This window comes from Triturus cristatus, chromosome 5_2 (assembly GCF_964204655.1).
Source record: "Triturus cristatus chromosome 5_2, aTriCri1.1, whole genome shotgun sequence".
NCBI classification, from domain to species: Eukaryota; Metazoa; Chordata; class Amphibia; order Caudata; family Salamandridae; genus Triturus; species Triturus cristatus.
Genome location: NC_140588.1, coordinates 882,293,088 through 882,321,030, shown reverse-complemented (window position 1 = coordinate 882,321,030; position 27,943 = coordinate 882,293,088). Strand labels below are relative to the sequence as shown.

General features: G+C 46.9%; 1 protein-coding gene across 2 annotated transcripts in view; it reads right to left on the bottom strand.

Annotated features, from left to right (window-relative positions):
* The window catches only part of MTM1 (myotubularin 1), a 431,918-nt gene that overhangs the window by 204,878 nt on the left and 199,097 nt on the right, over positions 1–27,943 (bottom strand). For both annotated transcript variants that reach the window (XM_085608013.1, XM_085608015.1), the window contains exon 9: positions 9,643–9,831. In XM_085608013.1, coding sequence (XP_085464139.1) covers positions 9,643–9,831 — 189 coding nt within the window. The remainder of the gene's footprint in view (positions 1–9,642; positions 9,832–27,943) is intronic.

The following is a 27,943-nucleotide window of genomic DNA, read 5'->3' as shown; positions in this document are numbered from 1 at the left end:
CCAGACCTACTGCTTAGTCCAAGCTTGTTTTTTTGAATGGCAACAGACGGACAACACACTTGCATTGCTAATGCAAAGAGCTATCTTTTCATTATCACTTTCATAGTGATGCCACATTTTACCAACCAGTCGTATCAAAGAAGGAAACTCAGTATACTGCTACTCATAGTAGCCTTTTAAGGGTTCTCGTCTCCGTCTTCTCTCAAATAACCATTTCCCTCCATGTGTTCCCCTCTGAAGCCATTTTACTGTATGTTGCACTTCTGCAGTGATCTAGTACATTTCCACAACAGGTAGACCAAAGCCACCCTTCTCATAAAGCTACTTCAAAAATCATAATTGTACCGTTCGTTACTTTCCCACCCACATTAAAAACTTCAGAAGCTGGTCTAGATCCTTCGCGAGATTAGAGTGGAGTGATGGCAGATTTTTCTTTGAAGAACATAAAGACACTTGGTTAAGAACACCATCTTTGCTTATGCAACCTGGGCCACAACAGAGAGTGGGAGTGTTGTTAAAAAGTAGAATATCATCTCTGCTATCCCTCAAGGAACTCATCCACGTTATTCAAAATGGATTTTTAGGTCTGGGAGTAACAGCTTCCCCAGCTGCAAAACACCTCCCTATGGAAACAATTTAGATTTTTCCCAGTTGGTGCTTAGTTCAGAGGTTGCACTAAATTCCGCCAACCTCTGCAGCAGAAGTAGCATGGACCTTTCTACATTGCTAAAATACAATAAGGCATTAACCGCAGATAGAAATTAAATGCATGCTACTGCAATTAACATGCCCCGTCCTAGTAAGGAATGCCAGAGTATGTAAGCCAGGGTAAGAAAGGGCCACCTTCTTGAATCTCATTATCTAAGGTCCAGCCATCAGACACAGCCTATCCATTTTTTCCAACTAACAGGTCTTCTAGTTAAGGGAAATGGTGTGTCTCAGCTGTAGCTAACCGAAGAGGGATGATCTGTGAAGATCAAACTTGTTCCGCATTTGGCTCTAAATGACATTTTGTAATAGGCACATGCCATTTTTTGTTTGCTATTTCCTGTGTAAACATTCCATCTAAGTGACACAAAGTAAATTCTATTACTTTTGCTACCAAACATATATATATATAAAAAAAACCCTCTTACTTTGCTTTGGGAGATTATCTTTGTACAGACCGCTCTCCCTTTTAACCCCCAAGTATAAAATCCTCAGCCAAGTGCAGGCCCAAAGGCTACTTACTCTATTTGCTTTTTGACCTAGTCCACATTGACCAATGTGGGTTTGTCCCGAGCCGGAGCGCCTCGCTATGCATCAGATGCCTATGTCAGGTGATGGAAACAGCACATGATCCATTTCCTGACGCTGGTTGCCTCTCACTGGACCTCCAACAGGGTTTTGATTCCTCAGACTGGAAATATACGTTTTCAGTTCTGCAAAAATTCAACATCCCTCTCGCCTTTATTAATTGGATTTAACTACTCTATGTCAATCCCACAGTGAGAATCAAAATGTGCACACATATCCGAATAATAGACGATCTCCTGAGGTACATGACAAATATGTTAGCTGTCACCCCTATTATTCGTGCTGGCAATGGAACACCTGGCACAGAAACTCAGATAGGAGGTAGATCACTGGTGCATTCCAAGAGGGCCCGCCTCATGCAGTTTTCTTATACGCAGAGAACAAGCTTGTTTACATTCGGGACCTCAACATAGACCTCACACCGGTCTCTACCATACTCCATACATTTGGAGAATGATCTGGCCTCCAAGTCAACCATGCTAAATCCCACGTTTTTTAAATTTAATTCCGCACCAATATGCCCAAAGACACAATCACCATGAGCGCACAGACCGTACCAGTTGCACACCACACATTCCGGAATTTGGGCATTCAGGTCTACAGATCACCCACGGATCTACTGGATGAGAATTTACTTAAAGTCATCTCATTGGTCCGTGCACAGGTGGAATTCTGGGTTACGCTACCCCTCTCCGTAACAGGTCATTTGGTCCTTTCCAAAATGGTAATGCTACCTAAACTATTTTATTATTTGGATAACATCGATAATTATCCCTCGGTCTGTGTTTAAGATATTCGACTCCCTCTACCTTCACCTTATCTGGGGCACCTGCATGGGATGCGTTAGTCTCCATAAACTACAATTACAAATGGTGGGCGGTGGGCTCTCTAATTGGTTGGTAAGAATACATTTACAGGAAATTGGCTATTCACAACCCATGCTACGCACCGGTGGCTTTATTACCATGGGTTGTGCGTGCCCCCCCCCCTCCAAAACTTCCTCCACTTCAACATAAAGCTATAATATACTAGAAGAATGCACTCCGTTAGACGCATGACACAATGCCTTACGCACCAAACATCCCTCTCTGTGGTCTGCCTACCCCGCTGGGCACTCTCACGTCCACTAGACTGACATCATGGAAAGCGGTAGGGATCACCACAGTTGGTGACCTTTTTGAAGATGGACTGTTGCTGTCCCACTAGGACTTTATGCAATTAAACTAGTTTCCAGGAGCCTTCTTTCTTACGCATGCCAATGTCTTATGATATATTTGAATGCATTGGTCAACAACGGGTTTCGGAACCTGAACCAGACACACGCACACATTTGTGCAGGCAGAACAAGAGATGGGCACTGACAGACATTTCGTTGAGTGGCTTTACAAAGGCTTGCGCTCCCATTTACACATTTCACTAGTCCCTCTGAGGGCCCAAGGTGAAACAGACCTTCGTCACGCACTCCATGACAAGGAATGGAGTTACCTTTTATAATATGCTAGCATGATACCCTGCAACACACGTTTTAAATTCATTCAGTTCTCACTATTACATAGAGCATATTTAACACCTTTTTGATTACATACAATCTTCCCTGAGGCCCAACCCTCATGTTGGAGGTGGCAGACTGAGGATGCGAATTTACTGATGTGGTCGTCCCCGACTCACCTTTCTTACAGGGGGGATGTCAGACAATCACTTAGGTCCCTTACGGGGAGCGCACACTGGGACACGGTGGAACACTGTTTCTTGGGACTATCCACTAGACCCAAGTCGCTTTGTGGACCTTGCGCTGCTCATCACCAAGCGTCTGATAACACACTGTTGGAAGTCCTTCACTGCGCCTCTAGTGGCAGGCTGGCGGGAAGAGGTTTGGCGCTGGGGTTCAGTTGAGGGCTTGGAGATATGGAGGGAGGAATATCATGGGCCACACTAACAGCTCATAGCTGTGGCATGGGATGCCATGTTATAACAATTTATAGCTCAAGGGGAAGACACAGACTGATCCTAAGACGTGTGTTTGAGAAAACCCGGGATAGAACAACGGCTTTGACATTCCCTCTTTCACCCGACATCGTCATTGTACGTTGCCTCTTACTTCATTTCGAGTACAGGGACCGCTCACACTCTTATTGCATCAGATTGACAGATTGGAGAATGTGGAATTGGCTGGGAAGATAAATTGAGAGGGTGGGGTGGGGAGGCCGTTATGTTGTTGTTTACGTTTGCTCTTTCCTTCATGGACCAGTATACCTTTGTAATAACATGAATTAATGTATGGTACTTGTCTCACTCCTAGATGAACACTGACTTTATATGTAAATTCAATTATAGGACCAGTCATGTAAACATACTTAATGATGTCTTAGGAAAGGAATATGCTACTAACCAGTTCTTGGCATGTAGAGCTGCAGATCTACACACTTTTGCATAGATCGCCATCTGGTGTTGGGCCCGGATGTTTGCAGTTCGCTTTTCCACTTGGAAAGTCTTTGGAAGTCACGAGGTCGGTGACTCCTCCTTTGGATCGTATTACGCATGGACTTCGGCTCCATCCGCAGATTGTTTTTCGCCAACAGGGAAAGATGGAGCGTAGTAATAACAGTGAAGAAACCCATGTGTGTTGTATCTAAATAAGAGAGACTGGAACAGATACAGGTAGCCGGGGAGGCGTGTGTAGATCTGCAGCTCTACATGCCAAGAACAGATGCATATTGGTAAGTAGCATATTCCGTTCGAGGCATACGAGCTGCAGATTACACACTTTTGCATAGACTATATAGCAGTTCCCAACCTTAGCGGCGACCACTGGTATCTGTTGCAGTGGTTTGAAATAGTGTTTTTAGTACAGCCTGGCCCACACTAGCTTGTTGCTTGGTTTGCACATCTACACAATAGTGTTTAGTGAAAGTGTGCGGTGTTGACCATGTAGCTGCTTTGCAGATATCATCTAGGGGATGTTCCCTAGAAAAGCCATGGAAGCCCCTATCTTCCGTGTAGAATGGGCTTTAGGGGGAACGGAAAGCGTTTGTTTTGCTTTGTGGTAGCAAATCTGGATGCATTTTACAATCCATCTAGCTATCCCTGATTTTGAGATGGGGTTGCCCTTGTGTGGTGGAGAGAAAGAGACAAACAGTTGTTTGGTCTTTCTGAAAGGTTGTGCTCTTTGGATATAGTAAAGTAAGGCTTGTTTGACATATAGCGTGTGCAGAGCCCTTTCTGCAACGGTCTGAGGTTGCAAGAAAAATACTGGTAATTCTACAGATTGGTTTAGGTGAAAAGGGGAAATGACTTTAGGTAGGAATTTTGGGTTGGAACGGAGAACCACCTTGTTCTGGTGCATTTGAAGAAAAGGTTCTTGTATGGTAAGTGCTTGTATCTCACTGACCCTTCTAAGGGAAGTGATTGCTACAAGGAAAGCTGTTTTCCATGTGAGGAATTGCAGTTCGCATTCATGCAAAGGTTCGATTGGAGGCCCCATCAGCCTTGTGAGCACGATATTTAAGTTCCACACAGGTGAGGGCGGTACTCTGGGGGGAATTATTCTTTTGAGGCCTTCCATGAAGGCTCTAATGGCAGGTACTCTGAAAAGTGATAGGTGCTGCCTGTTTTGTAAGTAAGCTGCAATTGTATAGGCTAGATTACAACTTTGTAGGTGGAGTAAGTAGCATATGATGTGTTGTATAAACACATCTAGAGGATTGTGTTGTTATGGCAATAAACAACAAATCTCTTCCACTTGGCAGCGTAGCAGGCTCTAGTGGTAGGGCGTCTAGCTTCTTTGATGACGTTCATACAGTCAGGGGGAATGTTTAGGTACCCGAATTCTAGGATTTCAGGAGCAAGATCGCAAGGTTGAGCTGCGCTGGGTCAGGGTGCCTGATCTCTCCATGGTTCTGGGTTAGGAGGCATGGTGAGAGGTGTAGCGTTTGGTGTGGTACTACCGAGAGTTCCAGTAGCGTGGTGTACCACGGTTGTCTGGCCCACGTTGGAGCTACTAGGATCAGTGTGAGGGAGTGCTGTTGTAGCTTTCGCACCACTAATGGAATGAGTGGGAGAGGTGGAAAAGCGTACACAAATTTGCCTGACCAGTTCATCCATATCGCATTTCCTTTAGACAATGGGTGTGGGTATCTGGCGGCGAAGCTTGGGCATTTTGTGTTTTCGTGGGTGGCGAAGAGGTCTATCTGTGGATGCCCCCACATTTGAAAGAACGGATGAAGAACCTGTGGGTGAAGTTCCCACTCGTGGATCTGTTGTGTCTGTCTGCTGAGCAGATCTGCCACGGTGTTTTGGACTCCTGGGACATGTTGAGCTAGGAGAAAGATTTTGTGGGGAATTGCCCATCTCCATATGCTCTGTGCTAATTGAGAGAGCTGTGGAGAGTGTGTGCCGCCTTGTTTTTGAATATAATACATGGCCGTCATGTTGTCTGTGCGAATGAGGACTGCCTTGCCTGAAATCCGTGGTTGAAAGGATTTCAGGGCTAGAAAGATAGCTAGTAACTCCAGATGGTTGATATGGAGTAACTTTTGTTGCGGCGTCCATGTGCCCTGCACTGTGAGGTGTAATAGATGAGCTCCCCAGTCGGAGAGCGATGCGTCCGTTGTTAGTATTATTTGGGGAACCGGGTCCAGGAACGGTCGACCTTTGGAAAGATTTGTGGTGTTCCACCACTGCAGAGAGCGATGGGTGCGACCGTCTACCAACACCAGATCTGTCAGTTGCCCCTGGGCCAAGGTTCCATTGGCGCGCTAAACACTCTTAGAGTGGACGCTTTTGGAGTCTTGCGTGAGGCACTATGAAAATGCAAGAGGCCATCATCCGTATCAATTGCATAAACACTCGTGATGGAAGGGAGTGTTGAAGTACAAATTTTTGTCGTAAAGCCTGAATGCTTGCAATCCTGGCTGGATTGGGGTAGGCTATTGCTTTTGAGGTGTCTATGGTGGCACCGAGGTATTTTTTTATGTGGGATGGTGTTAGCTGGGACTTTTGGTGGTTCACCGTGAAGCCTAGTTGGTGAAGTAGTTGAATTGTGGTGGCGGTGTGGTGTACACATTGATTGTATGAAGTGGCTTTTATCAGCCAATCGTCCAAGTATGGGAAGACGTGAATGTGCTGTCTTCTGAGGTGTGCCGCCACCACTGCTAGGCACTTGGTGAATACCCGTGGTGCTGTTGTGACTCCGAACAGGAGCACTTTGAATTGGTAGTGTTGTCCGTCCACTACAAATCTGAGGTACTTTCTGTGAGCATGATGTATTGGAATGTGGAAGTATACGTCTTTCAAGTCCAGTGTGGTGAGAAAGTCGTTCTGGGAGAGGAGCGGAAGTACCTGCTGAAGCGTTACCATGTGAAAATGGTCTGAGTGTATGTATGTGTTTAGGGGCCGGAGATCTAGAATAGGTCGTAGAGTCTCGTCCCTTTTTGGTATTAGGAAATATAGGGAGTAAACCCCCAAATTTTGTTGATTGACAGGAACGTGTTCTATTGCCTGTTCTTGTAGGAGGGAGATTACCTCCTGCTTTAGCAATGTGGAATGTTCTTGTGACATTGGGCGTTGCCTGGGTGGAATGTGGGGGGGGGGGGGGGGTAGATGTTAATTCCAGGCAGTATCCTGACTGAATTATTTGGGTCACCCATTTGTCTGAGGTGATGGTCTCCCAGACATGAAGGAAATTTGTGAGTCTGCCTCCGACTGGAGTGGAATGGTCTGGGGGGAGCGGGGGCTGGGGGGGATGGGGAGTCATTGGGTAGTAGGTGTGGCAGAATGGGCGTTGTTTGTTTTGCCTCTGCCCTTGTTGTTGTTACCCCTGTAACCGCCTCTTTGGTAACCTTTTGTAAAGGTGGTCTAAGTAGGGGACTTGTACGATGTGGACGCTGTGTCTGAGGAGTAGCCTCTGGATGCACTCCGAAAGGATGAGCGGCGAAAGGAGCGTCTGGGCGGGTGAGACTGTAAGGCCCCCATGGATTTTGCTGTATCCGTGTCCTTTTTTATCTTTTCTAAGGCCTCATCCACCTTTGGCCCGAATAGATGTTCCTGTTCAAAGGGATGGTTAAGGATAGAGGCTTGTACTTCTGGTTTAAACCCAGATACTCTTAACCAAGCATGACGACGGAGAAGGACGCTGGTGTTAATGGCCCTGGAGGCTGTGCCTGCTGCGTCTAGGGCACAACGTATAGAGGTGTTTGTGATTGTTTTACCCTCTTGAATCAACTCGTCGGCTTTACTTTAATATTTTTCAGGGAGATGTTGCATTATGCTCTCTAATTCGTCATAATGAGCCCTGTCATATCTGGCCAGCAGTGCCTGAGTGTTTGCTATACGTCATATGTTGGCGGCCTGGGATGCTGTGCGTTTGCCTGAAGCATCTAGCAATTTTGATTCCTTGTCAGGTGGTGGTGCATCACCTGACGCTTGTGAGTTTGCCCTTTTACGTGCCGTAGAGACCACTAAGGAATCTAGTGGCGCTGGTCCTCTGATGCAAGAGGGATCTGAGGGAGCAGGTTTGTACTTCTTTTCGATACGTGGGTTAAGGACCCTGGCTCTCACTGGGTCTTTAAAAACTTCTGCTGCATGCTTTACCACCCCTTTCAGCATGGGCAGTATGGAGGTGGACCTCTGTGTAGTATCGAATATGTCTAGGAGGAAATCTTCCTCCACAGGGTCATTATGCATGTCCACCCCATGATAATGTGCTGCTCTTTGCAGAAGATGGTTAAACCCTAGTGAATCTTCAGGTGGAGATGGTCTAGAGGGGTAAATATCGTCTTGTGGGACGTTTGGGATATATGGTAATTGTCCCATGGATCTGGAGATCCTGTAGGGGTGGGGTCTTGTGGCACATCCCCTGTATCATAATATGGGTCCCCATGATCATCATCGTCTGGAGATGGAGTAAGAGAACGATGAGGTGGGGGTGGAGGTGGGGAAGGAGGAGGAGGTGGAGGAGGAGGGGAAGGTATTCTGAATGGAGAGGTTGCAGAGTCCTTCCTCTTTGGAGGAGGAGGTGGAGGCAGAGCAGGCTTCTCCAAATGTCTTTTTAGTAGAGAGCGTCAAATGTCCAGTTTTTGGATCTTTGGTAAGAGTTTTTTGAAAGGGATCCGGTGTAAATAACTCTGGTGAGGTAATTTGGTCCGTGGTTGTTGAAGGCGTCGGGCCGATGATTTTTTAGGTTTTTCTGTGCCGGTTTGATGTTTAGAACCCGGCTTGGGACCCTCCGGTCTCTTGGTTGGTGCAGAGATGTGCTTTGGCTTGGAAGTGTCGGTGCCGGTGGCCTTATGTGGCTTGGTCGGCACCGAAGGTGGCGTCGGTGCCGAAGAGCTGGGTTTCGACCCCGAGGGCTTAGGTGCGGAGCTCGGTGTCGAGGTGGAGGCCGTCTTCTTTTTCGGTGCCGAAGTGTGTTTCTCGGCACCGCTGGCAGGCTGGCTCGAGCCCGAGCCGCCGGAAGGCTTACTTGGCTTCTTCACCGGACCTGAAGGTGGGGTGTGTGAAGCAGTGTCTCTGGTCTTGCCTAGGCCCGGAGGCGAAGGCGTGACCGAAGCCTTTCTGGGTGTCGGCGCGGGTGTGGGAGGGGGTAGATTAGTACTCACGACCCTCTGCGACGGGGTGATGTCCTCGACATCTGACTCGTCAGCCTCGGAAGCGCGGACGAGGTCCTCTTCAGTACGATGATGTTTCGGATAGTCGATGTCGTCTCCGAAGATGTCGACTGGAATGGACGTCGAGGAGTGTGCCATGTTCCTTCTGGCTCTTCGGTCCCGAATAGTCTTTTTAGATCGGAAAGACTTACAGGCTGGACAGTCTCGAGCCTCGTGTTCCGGGGAAGGGCAAAGGTGGCACACCTCATGAAGATCGGTGTGGGGAAATTTGGACCCACATTGAGGGCACTTTTTGAATGGAGTTCTTTCCATGAGCCGGGACCGGAGCCTGGGTAGGCCCAAAGGCCGCCGTCGACGACTGGAACCGAAGGTTTGTATCGATGAGAAAGCGCGTTGATTGAAGAGATCGTGATCGAAACCATACAGCGATTGGGGTGAGGATTGCGCGTCGATCATCGAACTGAAAGCTGTTCGGGACCGGAGTGCGAAGATCCCATCCGAGCCCGATGGTGGAAAAAAACAATCTGAGGATGGAGCCGTAGCCCTTGCGCAATACGATCCAAAGGAGGAGTCAACGACCTCGTAACTTCCAAAGACTTTCCAAGAGGAAAAAAACTGCAAACATCCGGGCCCAACAACAGATGGCGATCTATGCAAAAGTGTGTAATCTGCAGCTCATATGCCTCGAACACATTTATGGTTCTGAAATGCAATAAAAAAGGTTTAAAAAAAACCCTCTTACCTTATTGGCAACAGCATTTACGCTAGGTCTTGCATCAAATATAGTAAGTTTTGCAGTTTTCCCATTCGCATCCCTTATAATATCTAAATACTTCTCGTCCTCTCGATTTCGTTTCCCACTCATTCCAACAAGTGGTTGACTGCAACGCATGATAACAGATTGGTTCTCTGGGTGAATCCACGACAACACCTGAAGAAAAAGCATACAGTATTAGATATCTGTATTATTATTAACATTGCATTGTAGGACTGCTTATGAAAGACTTCCTCCACCCACTCTTAATTCCATGTGGTTCTGTACACGTAATAACTACATAGCCTGAAATTACGCAGCAGTAAGAAAGTGGAGTTCAACAACAGCAAGGCAGCAAACACTGGTTTGGTATATTTAACAAATGACTGCAGGCAGTATGTTGGGAGTGTCTATGGAGGCTGTAGTGGAAAGGACTCTGAAAAGATTCAAAGTGAGATTTCTGGGCCACGTCCCAGTCATCAAGATATAGGAGACCTCAATCAGTGGCAAAACAGTTTGCTAGATAACAATGGGAAATTCACATGCAAACCTAGAAGAGGCGAAAGGCAAATTGTATCAAGTTTTTTTTACTAATCTAGATTCAATACGACCTAAATTTAAAAAAGCGCTTTAATTTGTTTATGGAAAACAAACTTGGCATTTAGTGGGGCCAGAGTGACAGAAATTCAAGTTCTGGGTTCCAAAACACTTTTTTAATAGCAAGTTAGCTGTTTTGCCTTACGAGATAGGCAATCCTGAGCCAAATACATTATGTGCCAATAACTATTGAATGCGTCCTAATTTCAGACAAGCAGAAATAAATAATTGCATTAATTATAACAAAATCAATTTTTTTCAAAAGTACAACAAGACCGCTCTTCTGTGCTCACTTTTGTTGTAATTTTTTGCAATCTTCTCAGATACATTTCAAAGTCTATAACTCATTGACAAATCACTTTGCTCTCAGCACCTCTTATCTCTTTCCTCCTCTTCAGGACGAGCAACTCGCCCTATTGTTTGTCTCGTCCTAACATTAAACAATCCCTTTCTGGTCCCATCCACTCTGACATCCCTCATCCACATCCCCATCATCTTCATCACCAAATAAACTACACCTTCCTGCTTTCTCGGACTGCCTACCACACTGTCACTCCCACTATTTTCAAAATCTTAAGAAAACATTACCTGCAGTCATCCGCAAATTAAACAAACTTGAAATTTTGAGAATCCAGACCTTCCAGCATGGACAGGTAGGATGACCATACAATAAGCCACTAAGGTCTAACTTTCGGACTTCATTTAACATTTTTAGTGCTTTGAGCTAACTATTTGACTTCTCCAGAGCACTTTGAAAGCTGTTGTAGACTTCCCATTCACATTATTTAAGAATACAAGTTTACAAAATGGGAAAGCCTAAAGAAAAACTTCACGGGCCAGACCTGCTAAGAGACAAGTACGGCTGAGCAAAAATGATCATGTCTCGCTCTGAAATTGAAATTAGAAAGACATGGAAAATTATGTGAAAGTGCAAACTTCAATGCTTGTGGACCGTAAAGATTTTTAGGTCGAGCTAGCGCAGTGCACATGCGCTGCTCTAGGAAAACGATCTCTGGACTTTTCACATGCTCGTGCGTGTGTTTTTTTTGTGCCTTTTTGTCTATTGGGTTTGCGGGAGTCTTTCTAAAAAGACAGCACGTAATTGGGCAAAGGCGGGTGCATATCCCACCTTTCCCAGGAAATGTATCCGCCCACGGCCTACGGCTTGCAGTTTCGAGCACAGGCGCCATCTGTTCGGGGCATGTCATCATGTGTTTTTAATTAGCGTGTTCGCCGCGCTGCCGTGCTCACTCACCCCTGCTTCTCTCACGCGCCATTCTTTTTAAACAGTCCTCCCTGCACATGCACAGTCATGCCAATGCTCTGTATGCAATGAGAAATTGTGCATTCGCGGTCATGCTAGGCCCATTGCTGTTGACTTGTAGAAGGAGGAGGGCAGTAGAATCGTGTTTTGACAGTGACGGCAGAGGTAGCAAGGCTTCTGCTTACACACACGGCTCCTGATTTTCTCTACTGTGCTTGCTTTCTGATTTTGTACTGGCATTATATAATAGAAGCCAGCAGCAGTGGCGTGCAGGCTGCCATCTGTTTTGGGTTAGGTTTCATTTCCAGACCTTGATGCTTTCATTAGAAGGCGCTTCCCCTCCACCCCACCTCCACAAGAGTGCGCTTTCGTTTTCTCTAAAGCACAAAGGAACAGAAACGAAATCAATTACGGTGACACCTTACTTTTCAGCGGAATCGTTAGCACTGTCTAATGAGCGGGCCTTGGCCAACAAGCTTACCCTGGAAGGCAACAAGCAGCTGCTATAGTAGTTAAAGCTCCTTAAAGACCACTCATTTCTTGGGAAGGAATGGAACGATCCTCATGGGGTTTCAGTAAATAGCTACATTGTGATGCCTAATCATTTGTTGACCGGATGATCATGCTTTTGGTTAAACAAAACAAATTTAGCAATCAGCATTTTACCCTAACTGTTGTGGAGAAAAACCAAACTTCTACAGCAGGTAGGTACAGCATAACTCTACAGAGTGCATCTTTTCGCTCCTCCACCTCAGAAATCTGCAAGCGCTTCTCCTTTCAATCCTTTTTATTTTTTGCATTATGTAGCACGAATGAAGGTATCAAAGCACTTTACACAAGTACTAGTTCCATTACAGAAATCTGCCCGGTGGGTGATAATGTGCTGCATGGCTAAACACTTATAAGGTCCCAAAGGCCAGACAGACCGCTGCACGCCAAGAGGAATTCTCGCGCTCAGAACTTTGACTCTGATTGTATTGGGCACATTTTTAAAACAGTTTTTACATTGCTAATTTGTTTTTAACGTATAAAACTGTACCTCCGATTGCGCGCACACTGCACTTTATAGATTAAGCCAGTCCCCGGTCCACCACGGTCTTTACTGGCCGCTTGTTGTGGAGGGACGTGGCTCCATCCCCTGCCCTCGTCATTTCCAGGCAGGGTCACGGTATTTAAATCGGATGGTGGACCGGCCGCGCGCCGAAGGCAAGCCCGTCTGTGCCTGACAGCATTCCGGATGCGGCTGGAAACTCTGCCAGTTTTTTACAACAACTGGATAAGGTACTAACTTACGGCAGAGCGGCTCTTATGGAACCGGGCTCCATATTTAGGTGTAGGAATGTTATCGAATTGTGGATAGTGGACTCACTCCCGTGTTGTCATTATTGCAGCTGGGGAGCCACTAATTATACCATAGACAGCACGCCAGCAGCCAATATGCAGAGAAATTCCGCGCATAGTCAGGCTTCAGTGTCACAAATAAGAGCACATTAATGCCCTCCTGCTCAATTGTTGTTCGTTAAATAAACATGATTTACACATTTATGATCTGATATGCGAGGCAGAACCCGATTTTCTGCTTCTGACTGAAACATGGCTATATGATACGTCGAATCCGACAATTGCTACAGCAATTCCCCCAGGTTACTCCATTTTGAGGAAGGATCGCGCTGGAAGTAAGGGGGGGGGGGGGGAGTTGCATTTATTAGCAAGTTGGATGTCTCCATCACGTGCATTCCTATGGAAGAAATTGAAGGGGCTGAGTGCCTTTGTTTTCAGGCCACACTCTTCCCCCCCCCCCCCCCCCCCCCCCATCAATGCTTAGCTGGAGTCCTGATATATAGACCCCGGGCCACATAGGGGACTTCCTGAAGTCCCTTAGCGATGCCATCGCGCCACTGGCCTCCAGATTTAAACATTTCCATGTCTTGGGGGATTTTAAAGTACATATGGACAAACAGGATATCCCTGACACCGTCTCTGTTGGAATCTCTGGACGCGCTTAATCTTGTTACATATGTTTTTGCCCCTACGCATGATAAAGGCCACACCTTTGATCAAATATTTTCCAACTGCAAAATTCAGACGGAGGCCCCTATGCCTCTACTATGGTTAGACCACTACTTGGTGGGTTTTAGGTTACGGAAATTAATAAAGCGTCCGCTGACCCAAGCCAAGCAGCCGCCATTGACATCTAGGCCTTTTCACAGAATTACCCCGGCTGCCCTCAAATATGAATTAGACCAACACCCTCTTATGCCGAGCGACAATATAGAGAGGGATGCCGAGGCCCTAGTAAGATGGGTCACCTAGGCCTTGTCCCTTTGATCTCTCACTCCCTTAAAGTTGCCAGATGCTCAGCTCCTTGGTTCAATGATATCCTGCGACAATGTAGAAGGGATTGCAAACGTCAGGAAAGAGTATGGAGGAAAGATTTTAACGAGGAAAATAAAAGAAATGATAAAAAAAGCCTTAACAGACTACCATAAAAGGATACAGGAAGTTAAGAAGAGCTTCTTTGCATCTAAAATTGAGTCTGCAGGGAACAAAAGCAGAGAAATTTTCAGTATTGTGAAAAGCTTCTCTTCACCTAGTGCTGCGAGAAGACACTCCTCTCCCTCAGCCGATTGGAAAGTTAGCAAATTTCTTCCATACGAAGATCATAACAATTCAATCCTCTTTTGATACCTTGTGTGGGAAAGAACTGCAGACCTCCCCATCGATCTCCCCCGAGTCAGGTGGGCAGCGCCTCCCTCTCCCTTTTTCCTCCCCTGCCCTTAGAAACTTCTTTGTTAATAATGAAGGGCCTCAATGGGGAGAGGCGGCTAAGGCGCTCGACCTGGGGAACTGGGTTTGAGTCTCGGTCTTCTTTGTAAATGCAGTAAGTAGCAAATGATGTTCTGAATGGAAGCATCTAGCGGGTCAATTTTGTTATTGCAGTAAATGACGAACTGCTTCCATTTGGCTGCATAGCAAGCTCTAGTAGTAGGGCGTCTGGCTTTTTTGTTAATGTTCATACAGTCTGGTGGGAGGTTAAGGTACCCGAACTCTAGGACTTCAGGAGCCAGATTGCTAGATTCAGTTGTGCTGGATCTGGGTTTCTTATCTCTCCATGGTTCTGCGTGAGCAGTCTTGGGAGAGACGTCATTTTTAGTGTGGAACTACTGAGAGTTCGAGGAGTGTTGTGAACCACGGTTGCCGTGCCCATGTGGGAGCAACTAGGATAATTTTGAGAGACTGTTGCTTTTGCTTGCACACTACTAGCGGAATGAGTGGGAGTGGCGGAAAAGCGTACGCAAATCTGCCTGACCAGTTCATCCATATCGCATTGCCCTTGGACAACGGGTGTTAGAACCTAGAGGCGAAGGTTGGGCATTTTGCATTTGTGTGTGCGGCGAACAGATCTATGTCTCGGTGACCCCACATGTGGAAAAATGCTTGAAGAACTTGAGGATGAATTTCCCACTCGAGTATCTGCTGTGTCTGATGACTTAGCAGATCTGCAATCTGATTGCGCACTCCTGGAAGATGTTCTGCGAGAAGATATATTTTTTGTGGAATTGTTCATCTCCATATGTTTTGCGCCAGGTGAGATAGCTGTAAAGAATGTTTTCCTCCTTGTTTCTGTATGTAGTACATTGCTGTCATATTGTCTGTGCGGACCAGGACAGCCTTGTTGAGGAGATGTGATTGGAATGACTAACGCTAGAAATATTGATAGGAATTCTAGGTGATTGATGTGGAGCACTTTTTGTTGAGTGGTCCACCTGCCCAGAGTTGTGTGGTTTAGAAGATGGGCTCCCCAGCCGGTGAGTGATGCGTCTGTTAGCACTATCTGTGGAACTGGCTCTAAGAACGTCCGCCCTCTGGAAAGGTTTTGTGTGTTCCACCACTGCAGAGAGCGATGTGTGCGGCTGTCCACCAACACCAGATCTGTAAGTTGACCTTGATTCCACTGACGTGGTAAGCATTGCTGTAAGGGGCGCATCTGAAGTCTTGCGTGAGGTACTAGGAAAATGCAAGAGGCCATCATTCCTATGAGCTGCATAAACACTCGAGCTGGAAGGGAGTGCTGGGGTTGAAATTTTGTGATGAGTCTACATACTGGCTATCCTGACTGGATTGGGGTATGCTAGACCTTAGGAAGGGTCTATTGTGGCCCCTAGATACTGATGTAAGTGGGAGGGCTGAAGGTGTGACTTGGTGTGGTTTATTGTGAACGCCAAGTCATGTAGCAGCTGAATTGTTTGGCGAGTGTGATGAACACACGGACTGTGTGATTTGGCTTTTATCAGCCAATCGTCCAGGCATGGGAACACATGGATCTGCTGCCTCCGCAAGTGTGCGGCCACTACCGCGAGACACTTGGTGAAGACCCTGGGTCCTGTGGTTACTCCGAATGGAGAACCTTGAACCGATAGTGTTGGCCGTCCACTGTGAACCTTAGATATTTCCTGTGAGCAGGGTATATGGGAATATGCAAGTAGGCGTCCTTGAGATCTAGTGTGGCAAGGAAGTCACCTTGTTGGAGTAGTGGAAGGACCTGTTGTAGACTGATCATGTGAAAATGATCTTACTGTATGTAGAAGTTGAGAGGTCTGAGGTCCAGTATTGGCTTGATAGTACCATCCCTCTCGGGGATTAGAAAGTACAGGGAGTAAACCCCTGTCCCTTGAAGTTCTAGGGGAACTGGTTCTATTGCGTGCTTCTGAAGCATGGAGAGAACATCTTGTTTGAGGAGCGTTAGGCGTTCCGTGGACATTGGACGCTGTTTGGGTAGTATGTTGGGGGGAGTTGCAGTAAGTTCCAGGCAGTAACCATACTGGATAATTGGTCTTACCCACTTGTCTGTAGTGATGGAATTCCAGGCAGGTAGGAACTGTGAGAGTCTTCCTCCGACTGTAGTGGAATGGTCTGGAGGTAGTGGAGGGAAGTCACTGTTTGTTAGTGGGGGAGGTACAAGTATTGTTACCTCGGCCTTTCCCGGTTATTATTTCCCCTGTATCTGCCTCTGAAATATCCCTTGTTGGGGGATGTTTGTGTGGGACTTTTATAGGAGGAGGAAGTGGTGTCTGTGCTGATGTTATTGGATGCGCCCCTATAAAAGGAGCGACAAAAGGAGCCTCGTGTAGATGGAGACTGTAATGCTCCCATTGATTTTGCAGTCTCAGTATCTTTTTTCATTTTTTCTAAGGCTGTGTCTACAGCTGGGCCAAAAGGTTGTTCCGGATTGAAGGGCTGATTCAGGATAGTAGTCTGCACTTCTTGTTTTAACCCAAAAATGCCCAACCATGCGTGCCTTCATAATAACACACTAGTGTTGATTGATCTAGATGTGGTGTCTGCTACATCGAGGGCACATCAAATGGATGCGTTTGTTATCAACTTGGCCTCCTGAATCAGATCATTGGCTTTGGCCTTGTATTGGTCAGGTAAATGTAGCATTAGGCTATCAAGGTTGTCATAGTGAGCCCTGTCGTACCTGGCAAGTAATGCTTGTGCATTAACTATCCTCCAGTGATTAGTTGCCTGGGAGGCAACTCTTTTGCCTGAAGCGTCTAGTAATTTAGACTCTTTGTCTGGAGGTGGAGCATCACCGGAGGTCTGAGAGTTGGCACGGTTCCTAGCATTGGTCACCACCAGGGAAATTAAGGGTAGTTGGCTTTTAATGTCGGTGGGATCATTAGGGGCGGGTTTATATTTTTTCTCAATCCGAGGATTGAGAATCCTGGTCCTGACAGGGTCTTTGAAGACGTCTGGAGCATGTCTGACGACACCTTTTAGAATTGGTAATGTTTGTACTGTCCTTTGTGACTGTGCAAAAGTGTCTACGAGGAAGTCTTCCTCTGTGGGGTCTGAATGCTACCCAATGTTGTCGTCTAGGGGAGATGACCTTCTTGGGTATGTATCTGTATCAGGAAGATCTACAAGGTCATTGCAGTCGTTCCATGTGTCCTGTGGTATGTTAGTGTCATCATCAGGATCATTGTAAGGGTCATTATTTCCACCCCCATCCCCTAGGTCATCATCATCTTGTGGTGGTGGTGAGTATGGAGGAGGTATGGGAGACTTTGGAGGAGAAAGAGGTTTAGTAAGAAGAACAGGAGAAGAGGGTGTTAATGGTGAAGTTGCACAGTCTTTTTTCTTCACAGGCACCTCAGGAATGTGTAGGGTGTCCAATTTTCTCTTGTTCCGTGGGATATTGACAATATGGCATGTTTTAGGGTCCAAATGCAATGTTTTTTGTTTCAGATCGATAGGATCCGGGCGAAAGAACAAGTTACTTACCTTCGGTAACGCTTTTTCTGGTGGATACAGTATCTGCCTGTGGATTCCTCACTTTGTGAATATCCCCTGCACCAGCATTCCACGGATCATTTTTCCCCAGCTCTCTACGCCGACGTGGACGTCATAATGCTTCGGCTCCGCTCGTGACTCTGTATGACGTCACCGGAGCCATAAGAGAGCCACGTCGCCGTGATGACGTCAGTTTCACCCATTTTTTCCGTGCCTCCGAGGCGAACAGGCGGACCGACAACAGATTCAAAGTATACACAGTATACATAGTACATATATAACAAGCATTTGCAATGCAATAGGTCTCGCATTAGGAAGGTTTGAGCTTTTTGTATTGTAAATTGAGTACATATATAACAAGCATTTGCAATGCAATAGGTCTCGCATTAGGAAAGTTTGAGCTTTTTGTATTGTAAATTGACTAATTTTCTATTTATGTGTTGGTATTGAAAATATTGAAATTACTAGCTTTCTAATGTACAAAGTCAATAGTTGTAACTGTTGCAAATGTGACACCTATAGCATTTGTAATGCAATATGTGTTGTATTTACGTGACTTAGATGTATTGATATTAAAAATAACAATGGTTTTTAATTTTTGCAAATAATTAATACTTAAATAATGTAAATTATAATGGCAATCGTTTAAACTTTTGTTAATAACTCGTGAAGATTATGTTTAGTGTATTTAATTGCGCCTAAAATCCAAGAACAGAAGTTAAATATTATCATTTTTTTTGTGCCATTTGTAATAAAGCCTAAATATTGAGAGAACATATTAGAGCCAGTTGTTGTTGAATGGTTGTACAGATTGATACTGTGGTGGCAGTGAGTGATGTTGTGGTGGTGTCGAGTGATGCTGTGGCGTTAATTGATGCTGTGGTAGCGCATAGTGATGTAGTGGTGCCCTTGAGTGATGCTGTGGTGATGCGATAGATAGACAGAGTGCAATAGTCCGATAGATAGATAGATAGATAGATAGATAGATAGAGATAGATAAGACAGAGAGTGAGGGCGATAGAGTAATTATGTAGAATATAATTATGTGGCACTGAGTGGTTTTGTGTGGAGTGTATGTTGATTTTAGTGGCGTGTAATTATGTGGCATTGAGTGTTAATTTGAGTGTATCTTGCATTGTTTGCATTGTAATATATTGGCACTGAGTGTTATTTGGAGTGCATGTGGCATTGAGTGTAGTGTAATTATGTGGTGTGGAATTATGTGGCGCCGAGTGGTATTTGAAGTGTATGTGGCATTGAGCGCTGTGTAATTATGTGGTGTGTAACTATGTGGCACTGATTGGTTTTTGGAGTGTCTGTTGTATTGAGTGCATTGTAGTTATGTGGCATGTAATTATGTGGCTCTGAGTGGCATTCGGAGTGTATGTTGCCATGCCTTGTATTTCTATGGTTCCTTAAACCCTTAGAGGCAATTCTTTTATTTTAACTAAAAGGATGGTAGTTAAATGGTGTTTACGGCAGGATGGTCGTTAAATGGTGGCTACGGAGAAGCTGTGTGCTGAAAGGCAAAGAGAACACGGGCATGAAAGTGAAAGCGAGGATGAAAATGGAATGAGTGTGGCAGGATGTTAGTTAAATGGTGGTTACGGGGAAGCTGAGTGCTGAAAGGCAAAGAGAACACGGGCCAAAGCTGGAAGAAAACACGAGATGGAGAGGCATGTGTGTGTGGCAAACACTGGTGGGGCTCAGAGCATTCTGTTGCTGCCTTGATGCCTGTGTGTGTGAGCAGTGGGGCTGTGTGTGTGAAGTGCCTAATGTTGCACGAAAACATGGTTATTTAAATCCTTAGACGCAGAATTAATGGAGCTAACGTTATCGACCTTAGAAGGATGAAAAGGAAATGAGCACGGCATATGTTAACTTTGTAAGTGCAGAAAGCGTGCAGGGTAAACTTATTATTTTGGTTGTTTGAGACTCAGATCTGGGCAAAGCTGCAAGAAAACACGGAGGGGGAGGGCGGGCTGTGTGCTGAAAGGCAAAGAGAACACGGGCATGAAAGTGAAATCGATGGATGGCAATGCGTCCGTGAGACTAGACCTGTGGTGGGGGAGGGACAGTTGTGAGAGGCGCCATGAGGAAACAATCTCTCGGCATGCTGTGGCGGGGAGCGCATTCCAGGTGGGGGAGCGGACCCTTTGAAGTATGATGCCGAGGCTGTGGCTACACGTTAACGCGCAAGTGGGCTGAAGCGCTTCCCCAAACGGATTGCATGGCGGCATGATGCACGTGATTGTGCGCGTGCTCGCCATGCAATCCACTTTGGGGAGCACTTTGAAATGCCCCTATTACTAGAGTCTCGCATAGCGATTGCGTAAACCCAATAGCTAGGCGAGACCTAAAAAAGGAAAGCGAAGGAACAAAAGCATTTCCTAAAAGTGTACCAGATAAAACAACATGTCAAACAAGGCATACTTTAAGGTATACAAAGGTGGACCAGTGAGGAATCCACAGACAGATACTGTATCCACCAGAAAAAGCGTTACCGAAGGTAAGTAACTTGTTCTTCTGATGGATACATCTGCCAGTGGATTCCTCACCTTGTGAATAGATTCCCACAGCAGTCCCACTCCCGGAGGAGGGTGTCCACCTTCCTATACCAAAAAGTCTTGCAAGACAGAGCGCATGAAATGGCCCTCCCGCCTCATCTCAGAGTCTAAGCAATAATGTTTTGCGAAGGTATGGAGGAAGGCCCAAGTCGCGGCTTTACAAATGTCTGCCACAGGAACACCCCTGGCCAAAGCAGAGGTAGAAGACTTGGCTCTAGTTGAATGAGCTCTAATACCCTCAGGAGGAACCTTACCAGCCAGGGCGTAGCAGATCTTGATGGCCAGGATGATCCATCTGGACAGAGTGCGCTTGTGCACTGCTTTTCCTTTAGACTGTCCAACATAGCCTACGAAGAGCTGATCGTCTAAATGAAAGTCTTTCGTTCTGTCAAAGTAAAAGCTCACAGCTCTTTTTGGGTCCAGACGATGAAGTCTTTCCTTCTCCTTGGAGGGATGAGGAGGTGGATAAAAAACAGGGAGAGTAATAGACTGCCCCAGATGAAAGGGAGTAACTACCTTAGGTAGGAAAGCAGCCATGGTCCTGAGTACCATCCTTAAGCATGCAAGGATAAAAACGGGGGTTTTGAACTAAGAGCTTGCAGCTCACTCACCCTTCTTGCCGAGGTTATGGCTATAAGAAAGACTGTCTTAAAAGACAACAGCCTCAAAGGACAACTATGAAGGGGCTCAAAAGGGGACCCCATCAAGAAAGTTAAGACAAGATTAAGGACCCACTGTGGCATTACAAAAGGAGTAGGTGGCAACCTATTAGTAAGGCCGTTGATAAATCTTAAAACAATAGGAGATTTAAATAAAGACGGCTGATCTGGAAGACACAGAAAAGCCGATAAGGTTGATAGATAGTCCTTAACCGTGGCCACAGCACAGCCCTGTTGAGCCAAGGTAAGAGCAAACTGAAGCACATTGGAAAGATGGGCCTTTAAAGGGTCAATGGATCTCTCCCCACACCATTTCACAAACTTAGACCACCTGTAGGAGTGTCGCCTGGCCGATAAAATAACATCCAACACATCAGGCGGGAGAGAGAAGGAATTCAGGTTGCCCCGTTATCCAGGCATGAAGGTATAAGCTCTGGAGGGGGGGGGGGGTGTAGAACCTGCCCCTCCAACTGCGAGAGGAGGTCTGCCCTAAGAGGGAGACGGAGCGGAGGGCACGAGGAAAGGTGGAGAAGAAGATCTGTGTACCACACCCTTCTTGGCCAATCCGGGGCGACCAAAATAACTTGGGCCCGGTCTCGGCGAATCTTCCTCAGAACCCGAGGAATCAAAGGTATGGGAGGAAATGCGTAAAGGAGTTGTGAGCCCCAACTCAACTGAAACGCGTCCCCCAACACCCCCTGCATCAGAAACTGGAGACTGCAGAATTATGGGCAATGCGCGTTCTCGCGGGTGGCAAATAGGTCCATCCGAGAAGTTGCCACACGTCCGAAAGACGTGACGAACCACCTCCGGATGAAGCCTCCACTCGTGGTCGGCGGAGAACTGCCGACTGAGACTGTCCGCACGAACGTTTAGCACCCCGGCCAGATGATTTGCCATCAAGCAAATCCAATGATCCTGAACCCAGGACCAAAGTCGTAACGCCTCCCTACAGAGACGAAACGACCCTACCCCTCCCTGCTTGTTGACATACCACATCGCGGTAGTGGTGTGTCAGGACTTGAAACGACTGACCGCGAAGGGAAGGGAGGAAGGCCTTGAGAGCCAAACGAATCGCCCGCAATTCCAGAAGGTTGATGTGAAGCAACCTTTCCTCTGGAGACCAAAGACCTTTGATTTCCAGATCCCCCAGATGCGCACCCCACCCTAAAGTGGATGCATCCGTTATCACTGTGGCCACCGATGGAGGTAGATGAAAGGGCTTTCCTCGAGACAGATTGCCCTCCGCGCTCCAAGATAGATCCGCTGCAGCTTCTCCCTGAGATCTCCTTTGTGCTGATACCACTGCCTGCGGAGGCACCACTGGAGCGCCCTCATGTGCCAGCGTGCATGGTTGACCAACAGAATGCAAGAGGCGAACAGACCGAGCAGACGAAGGACCTTCAGAACTGGAACAACCGCTCCATTTTGGAATAAAGGGATCATCTCCTGAATGTCGAGAATCCTTTGAGGAGGAGGAAATGCTCGACACACAGTAGTGTCCAGTACCGCCCCTATGAACAGGTTGCGTTGAGAGGGCACAAGGTGAGATTTGGGCACATTGATTGAAAAACCCAAGTCGAATAACAGCCGAGATGTTACCTGCAGATGATTCTGCACCATCTACGGGAACTTCGCTTTCAGAAGCCAGTCGTCCAGGTATGGAAAAACTGGAATCCCCGACCTCCTGAGATGAGCAGCCACCACTGCCATCACCTTCGTGAAGACTAGAGGTGCGGTAGTAAGACCAAACGAGAGGACCGCAAACTGGTAGTGTTGCGACCCAACCGTAAAACGGAGATACTTCCTGTGCGACTTCAGGATTGGGATGTAGAAATACGCATCCTGCAAGTCGATCGACACCATCCAGTCTCCTTGCTGCAACGCTTGAAGAACCTGCGCAAGGGTCAGCATCTTAAATTTCTGCTGTTTCAGGTAAAAATTCAAGACTCTGAGGTCCAGGATTGGACGCAATCTGCCGTCCTTCTTGGGAATCAGGAAATACCGGGAGTAGCACCCCTGACCCCTTTCCTGCTCCGGAACCACCTCTATTGCACCTTTTTGTAGCAATGCAAGAACCTCCTTCTGCAAAAGAAGCAGATGGTCCTCAGAGCAAAAACCTTGACAAGGAGGGTAAGGGGGAGGAAACTCCCGAAAGGGAAGGGCGTACCCAGTCTCCACGAAGTTTAAAACCCAAAGGTCGGCCGTAACAGATTTCCAACCTCGCAGAAAGTGGGACACCCGACCCCCCCCACAGGTCTCACATGATCTAGGATGGGGGATCTAGGGCTGCTTCCCTGAAGCTTCATTGGGTGAAGAGGAGGCAGATGATGAAGATGGGTTGCGGCCAGAACCTCTCCGTCCCCTTTGCCTTCCTCTATACGACCTATAGAGGGGATTCTGCTGTTGCTGCTGCTGAGGTTGCCGGAAGGAACGAAATGAGGATCTCCCAAAGCCTCTAAATTTCTTAAGACCAAATCCCTTAGCAGGAGTCTGTAGCCCCAAAGATTTAGCCGTAACCCTGCTATCTTTAAATCTTTGCAAGGCAGAATCAGCCTTCTCGCCAAAAAGTTTTTCTCCATCAAAAGGCAATTCTACCAAAGTGGCTTGAACATCAGTAGAGAAGCCAGAAGAACGAAGCCACGCTTGCCTCTTAGTGGCTATCGAAGACCTCATTATCCTTGCCACAGAATCAGCCGTGTCCAGTCCCGACTGAATCACCTGCCTTGCAGCAGCCTGAGTGTCAGTGACCACCTCCATAAAATAAGCTTTCTCTCCTTCTGGCAACTTAGGGGCTAATAATTTCATGGAGTCCATCAGTGCATGAACATAGCGCCCTAGCAAATAAGTGGCATTAGTAGATTTAAGTGCCATGCTCCCTGAAGAAAAGACCTTTCTGGCAGCTTGACCAGTCTTTTTAGAATCCCTATCCGCAGAAGTCTGAGGGAAGGCGCCTGAAGAATGCTTCGAACATGAAGCTTGCACCACAAGGCTTTCTGGAGAAGGGAGGGAAGAAAGAAAGAAAGCTTGGATCCCCCGGAGCCACCCTATACCTCTTTGCCACCTGTCTGGAGACTGCAGGCAAAGAGAGTGGCTTACGCCAAACATCTATTACAGGCTCTAAGATAGCCTCATTAAAACGCAACAAGGGTTCAACATTCGACTTCAGTCAGGAGGTTTGGCTTATATTGAGCAGAGGGTAACTGCAAGTCCAGCAACTCTGCGGCCTTCTTGATAACTGAATGATAGGGGGCCAATTCTTGTAGTGGCGAAGACCTGGTCGAAGAATGCTCCCACTCCGGAGTGGTATCAAGACCACTAGCATCCTGAATGACTTCAAAGTCATCAGAAGATGCGTCCACCTCACCTTCCAGAACGGAACCGCCGTACGCGGAGTCGGTGGAACCGAACGTGGAGTCGGCGGCGCCGGAGTCGGCGGCACCGGGCGCGGAGCCGAAGGAGTCAACAACGGCGTCGAGGAAGGCTTCTGAAGAAGGCCGCTACAGCCAAAGTCGAGATGGATCACCAGACGGTGCCGGAAACTGCCACGAAGGAGCCATCGGCAAAAAGGGCATAAACGGGGCCTGAGCATAATGCTGCAGCACTCCCAAGGTGTATGCCATAGGACCCACGGGACCAGATGGTGCGCCGGATGGGAAGGCAGCCCGATGAAAAATCCCATACATCGCATTAAGGAAATGCGTTGAATCTGCACCCGGCGCCGGGAACTGCGGATAAGGGATGGATTCTGAATCCGGTCGAGGAGTACCCGGAACCGGAGGCGAAGTGTCCTCACCAAGCGCTGCAGGATCAGCTGGTCCTGGAGAAAGCTCTCTCTTGTTCCTGCTCATCGTCAGAAGCAGAAGACTCCACTGGCGCCGGTGACTGCGCCTGGGACCGCGTCGGAGTCCGCTTCGGCGAAGGCGACCTCTCTGGAGACCTCCTAGGAGATGGAGAAGGAGATACAACATCCTTACTTGGATGGCGACGGCGATCTTGAAGTCTTACTCCTCGAAGACCGGCGCCGAGAGCTCTGCTTCCTCTTCTTGTGTTTATTCGACTTCGAAGAGTGCGAAGTCGACGACTCCGGCCTCGATTTCTGCTTCTTCCTACCTCTTCTTTCCTTCTTTGCTTTGGCCATGAAGAGTTTCGCCTCTCTCTCCTTCAGGGCCTTGGAGTTCATTCTTCTGCAGCTGGAACAGTCCTCCACATCGTGGTCAGAAAAAAGACACCACAAACAATCCTCATGGGGGTCAGTCATCGACATGTGCCCCCCACATTCCCTACAAGGTTTGAAACCAGATTTCCTCGTCGAAGACTTGGTGAATCCAGAAACAATAACCACTACAAGAGTACAAAGTAGCAGGAGAGTGCTGGAAAACCGTTATGCGTCGATGGCGCGGAAAAAAAGGGAACTGACGTCATCACGCTGACGTGGTTCTCTTATGGCTCCGGTGACATCATACGGGGTCGCGAGCGGAGGCGAAGCATTATGACGTCCACGTCGGCGTAGAGAGCTGGGGGAAAAAAGTTCAGTGGAATGCTGGCACAGGGGATATTCACAAGGTGAGGAATCCAATGGCAGATCTATCCATCAGAACAGTACTTCCTCTTCAGCATCTCCCTTCGGTGCAGACCTTTTCGGTTCCGAATGCGGTTTCGGTTCTGAAGCCTTAGAAGGGGTCTTCAAGTCCTTCGGCGTCGAGTCCGAAATCTTTTTCAGATACGAAGGTTGTGGATGTTTCTTCGGATCCGAGGCCTTCTGTTCTTTCGGTGCCGGAGTGCTCCGTGCTGTGGCCTGGCTGGGGACAGCGGTAGTAGGAGGTGTTCCCGCTTTAGGCATAGATGGTGTTTTTGGGGCACTGACGTGTGGCTTGCTCGGTACCAAGCCGCCGGAAGGCTTTTCCTTTGTCTTCAGATCCGGGCCCGGAGGCGGGGCTTCTGAAGCTTTCTTTCAGTTGCGACTAAGGCCCTCAGGCGAAGTCTTGACCAGAGCCTTTGTTTTGTCGAGTGGATTGGGGGCAGGGGCAGTTGTACTCATTCGACCTGGAGTGATGTGGTCGTCTGAGTCATCTGTTTCGAATACGATGTCGAGTCCCTCCGAATCGTCTGCCTCTGGGACATTGGGGCCTTCATCGAAGATTTCTTCGGGCACCAGTGTAACCTGTTGCTCCATAACGTGTCGTCGAGCCTGGCGATCACAGGTGGTTTTCTTGGAATGGAAGGAGGCGCAGGCTTGGCAATCCTTTTCTTCGTGTTCAGGCGAGAGACAAAGGTTGCAGACCTTGTGTTGGTCGATGTGTGGGAATTTAGCTCCACACTGGGGGCAATTTTTGAATGGAGTCCTTTCCATTAGCTGTAGGCCCGAATGGCATCGAAATGCCCAGCGGCCCGTGTCGACGAACGAAATCGAATTAGAGTTAGCGAGTCAAAAGGCACGTGAACGAAAACAATACTGTCGAGTTTGCGATGGTCTGCGCGTCGAAAAGGATAGGAAAACACTGCACTGAACCGGAGCGCTGAAGTTGCATCCGAACCCGATGGCGGAAAAAAACAATCTGAGGATGGAGTCGATGCCCATGTGCACTATCGTCCAAGGGAGGAGTCACCTATCTCGTGACTACAAAAGAATTCTTCCAAGACAACAACAAGGTGCAAGCATCCGAGCCCAACACCAGATGGCGATCTATGCACAAGTATGAATTCTACAGCTCATATGCCTCGAATGTAACATTATCCTTTCGAGGCATGTGAGCTGTACATCTCATACTTTGCATAGACTATATAGCAGTAAACTCACAAAGTAGTGGTTGTAGTAGTTTGAAACAGTGTTTGAAGTACTGCTTGGCCTACATTTGCCTGTTGTCTTGCTAACACATCTACACGATAGTATTTAGTGAATGTGTGCGGTGTAGACCATGTTGCTGCCTTAAAAATATCAGCTATGGGAATACTTCCCAAGAAGGCCATAGTAGCCCCAATTTTGTGAGTAGCATGTGCTCTAGGGGGTAATAAAGTTTTCTTTGCTTTAATATAAAATGTTTGGATACATTTTACAAACCATCTTGTAATACCTGACTGAGATCTAGGATTGCCATTGTGAGGTGGAGGAAAAGCAACAAATAGTTGCTTTGTTTTCCTAAATTCTTTGGTTCTTTCTATGTAATAAAGTATAGCGCTTCTAACATCAAGAGTGTGTAGAGTTCGTTCTGCTACAGAATCAGGTTGAGGAAAGAACACAGGTAACTCAACTAATTAATTGATATGAAAAGCAGAAACTACTTTAGGGAGAAATTTAGAATTGGTACGAAGAACCACGCTATCTTTCTGAAGTTGAAAGAAAGGCTCTTGTATAGTTAATGCCTGAAATTCACCAACTCTCCAGAGTGAGCTTATCGCTATGAGGAAAGCAACTTTCCATAATAGGAATTGTAACTGACATTTGTGCATTGGTTCAAAAGGTGGACCCATTAGCCTTGCAAGTACTATATTCAAGTTCCACTCTGGAGCAAGGGGGATTTTTGGTGGTATCACCCTTTTTAATCCTTTAATCACTGGTACTCTGAATAGGGATAAGTGTTGTCTATTTTGGAAGTATGCAGCTACCGCGGCTAGATGTGGACGACTGGATGTGTAAACTAATCGACATTGCTGTAAATGTAACAGATAACAAATGATCTGTACAGAAGCATCAAGTGAATTGATGTTGTTGTTACAATAGACAAACTATTTCCTTTCTAGCCTCTATGAGAATATTCATACAGTCTGGTAGTAGTTGTAAATAACCAAACTTTATGACTTCAGGAGCCAAATTGCTAGGTTGAGTTCTCTGGGATATGGGTGTCTGATTTCTTCATGAGTGAGGAGACCGGGTGTGAGATGTAGCTTTTGATGTGGAACCACCG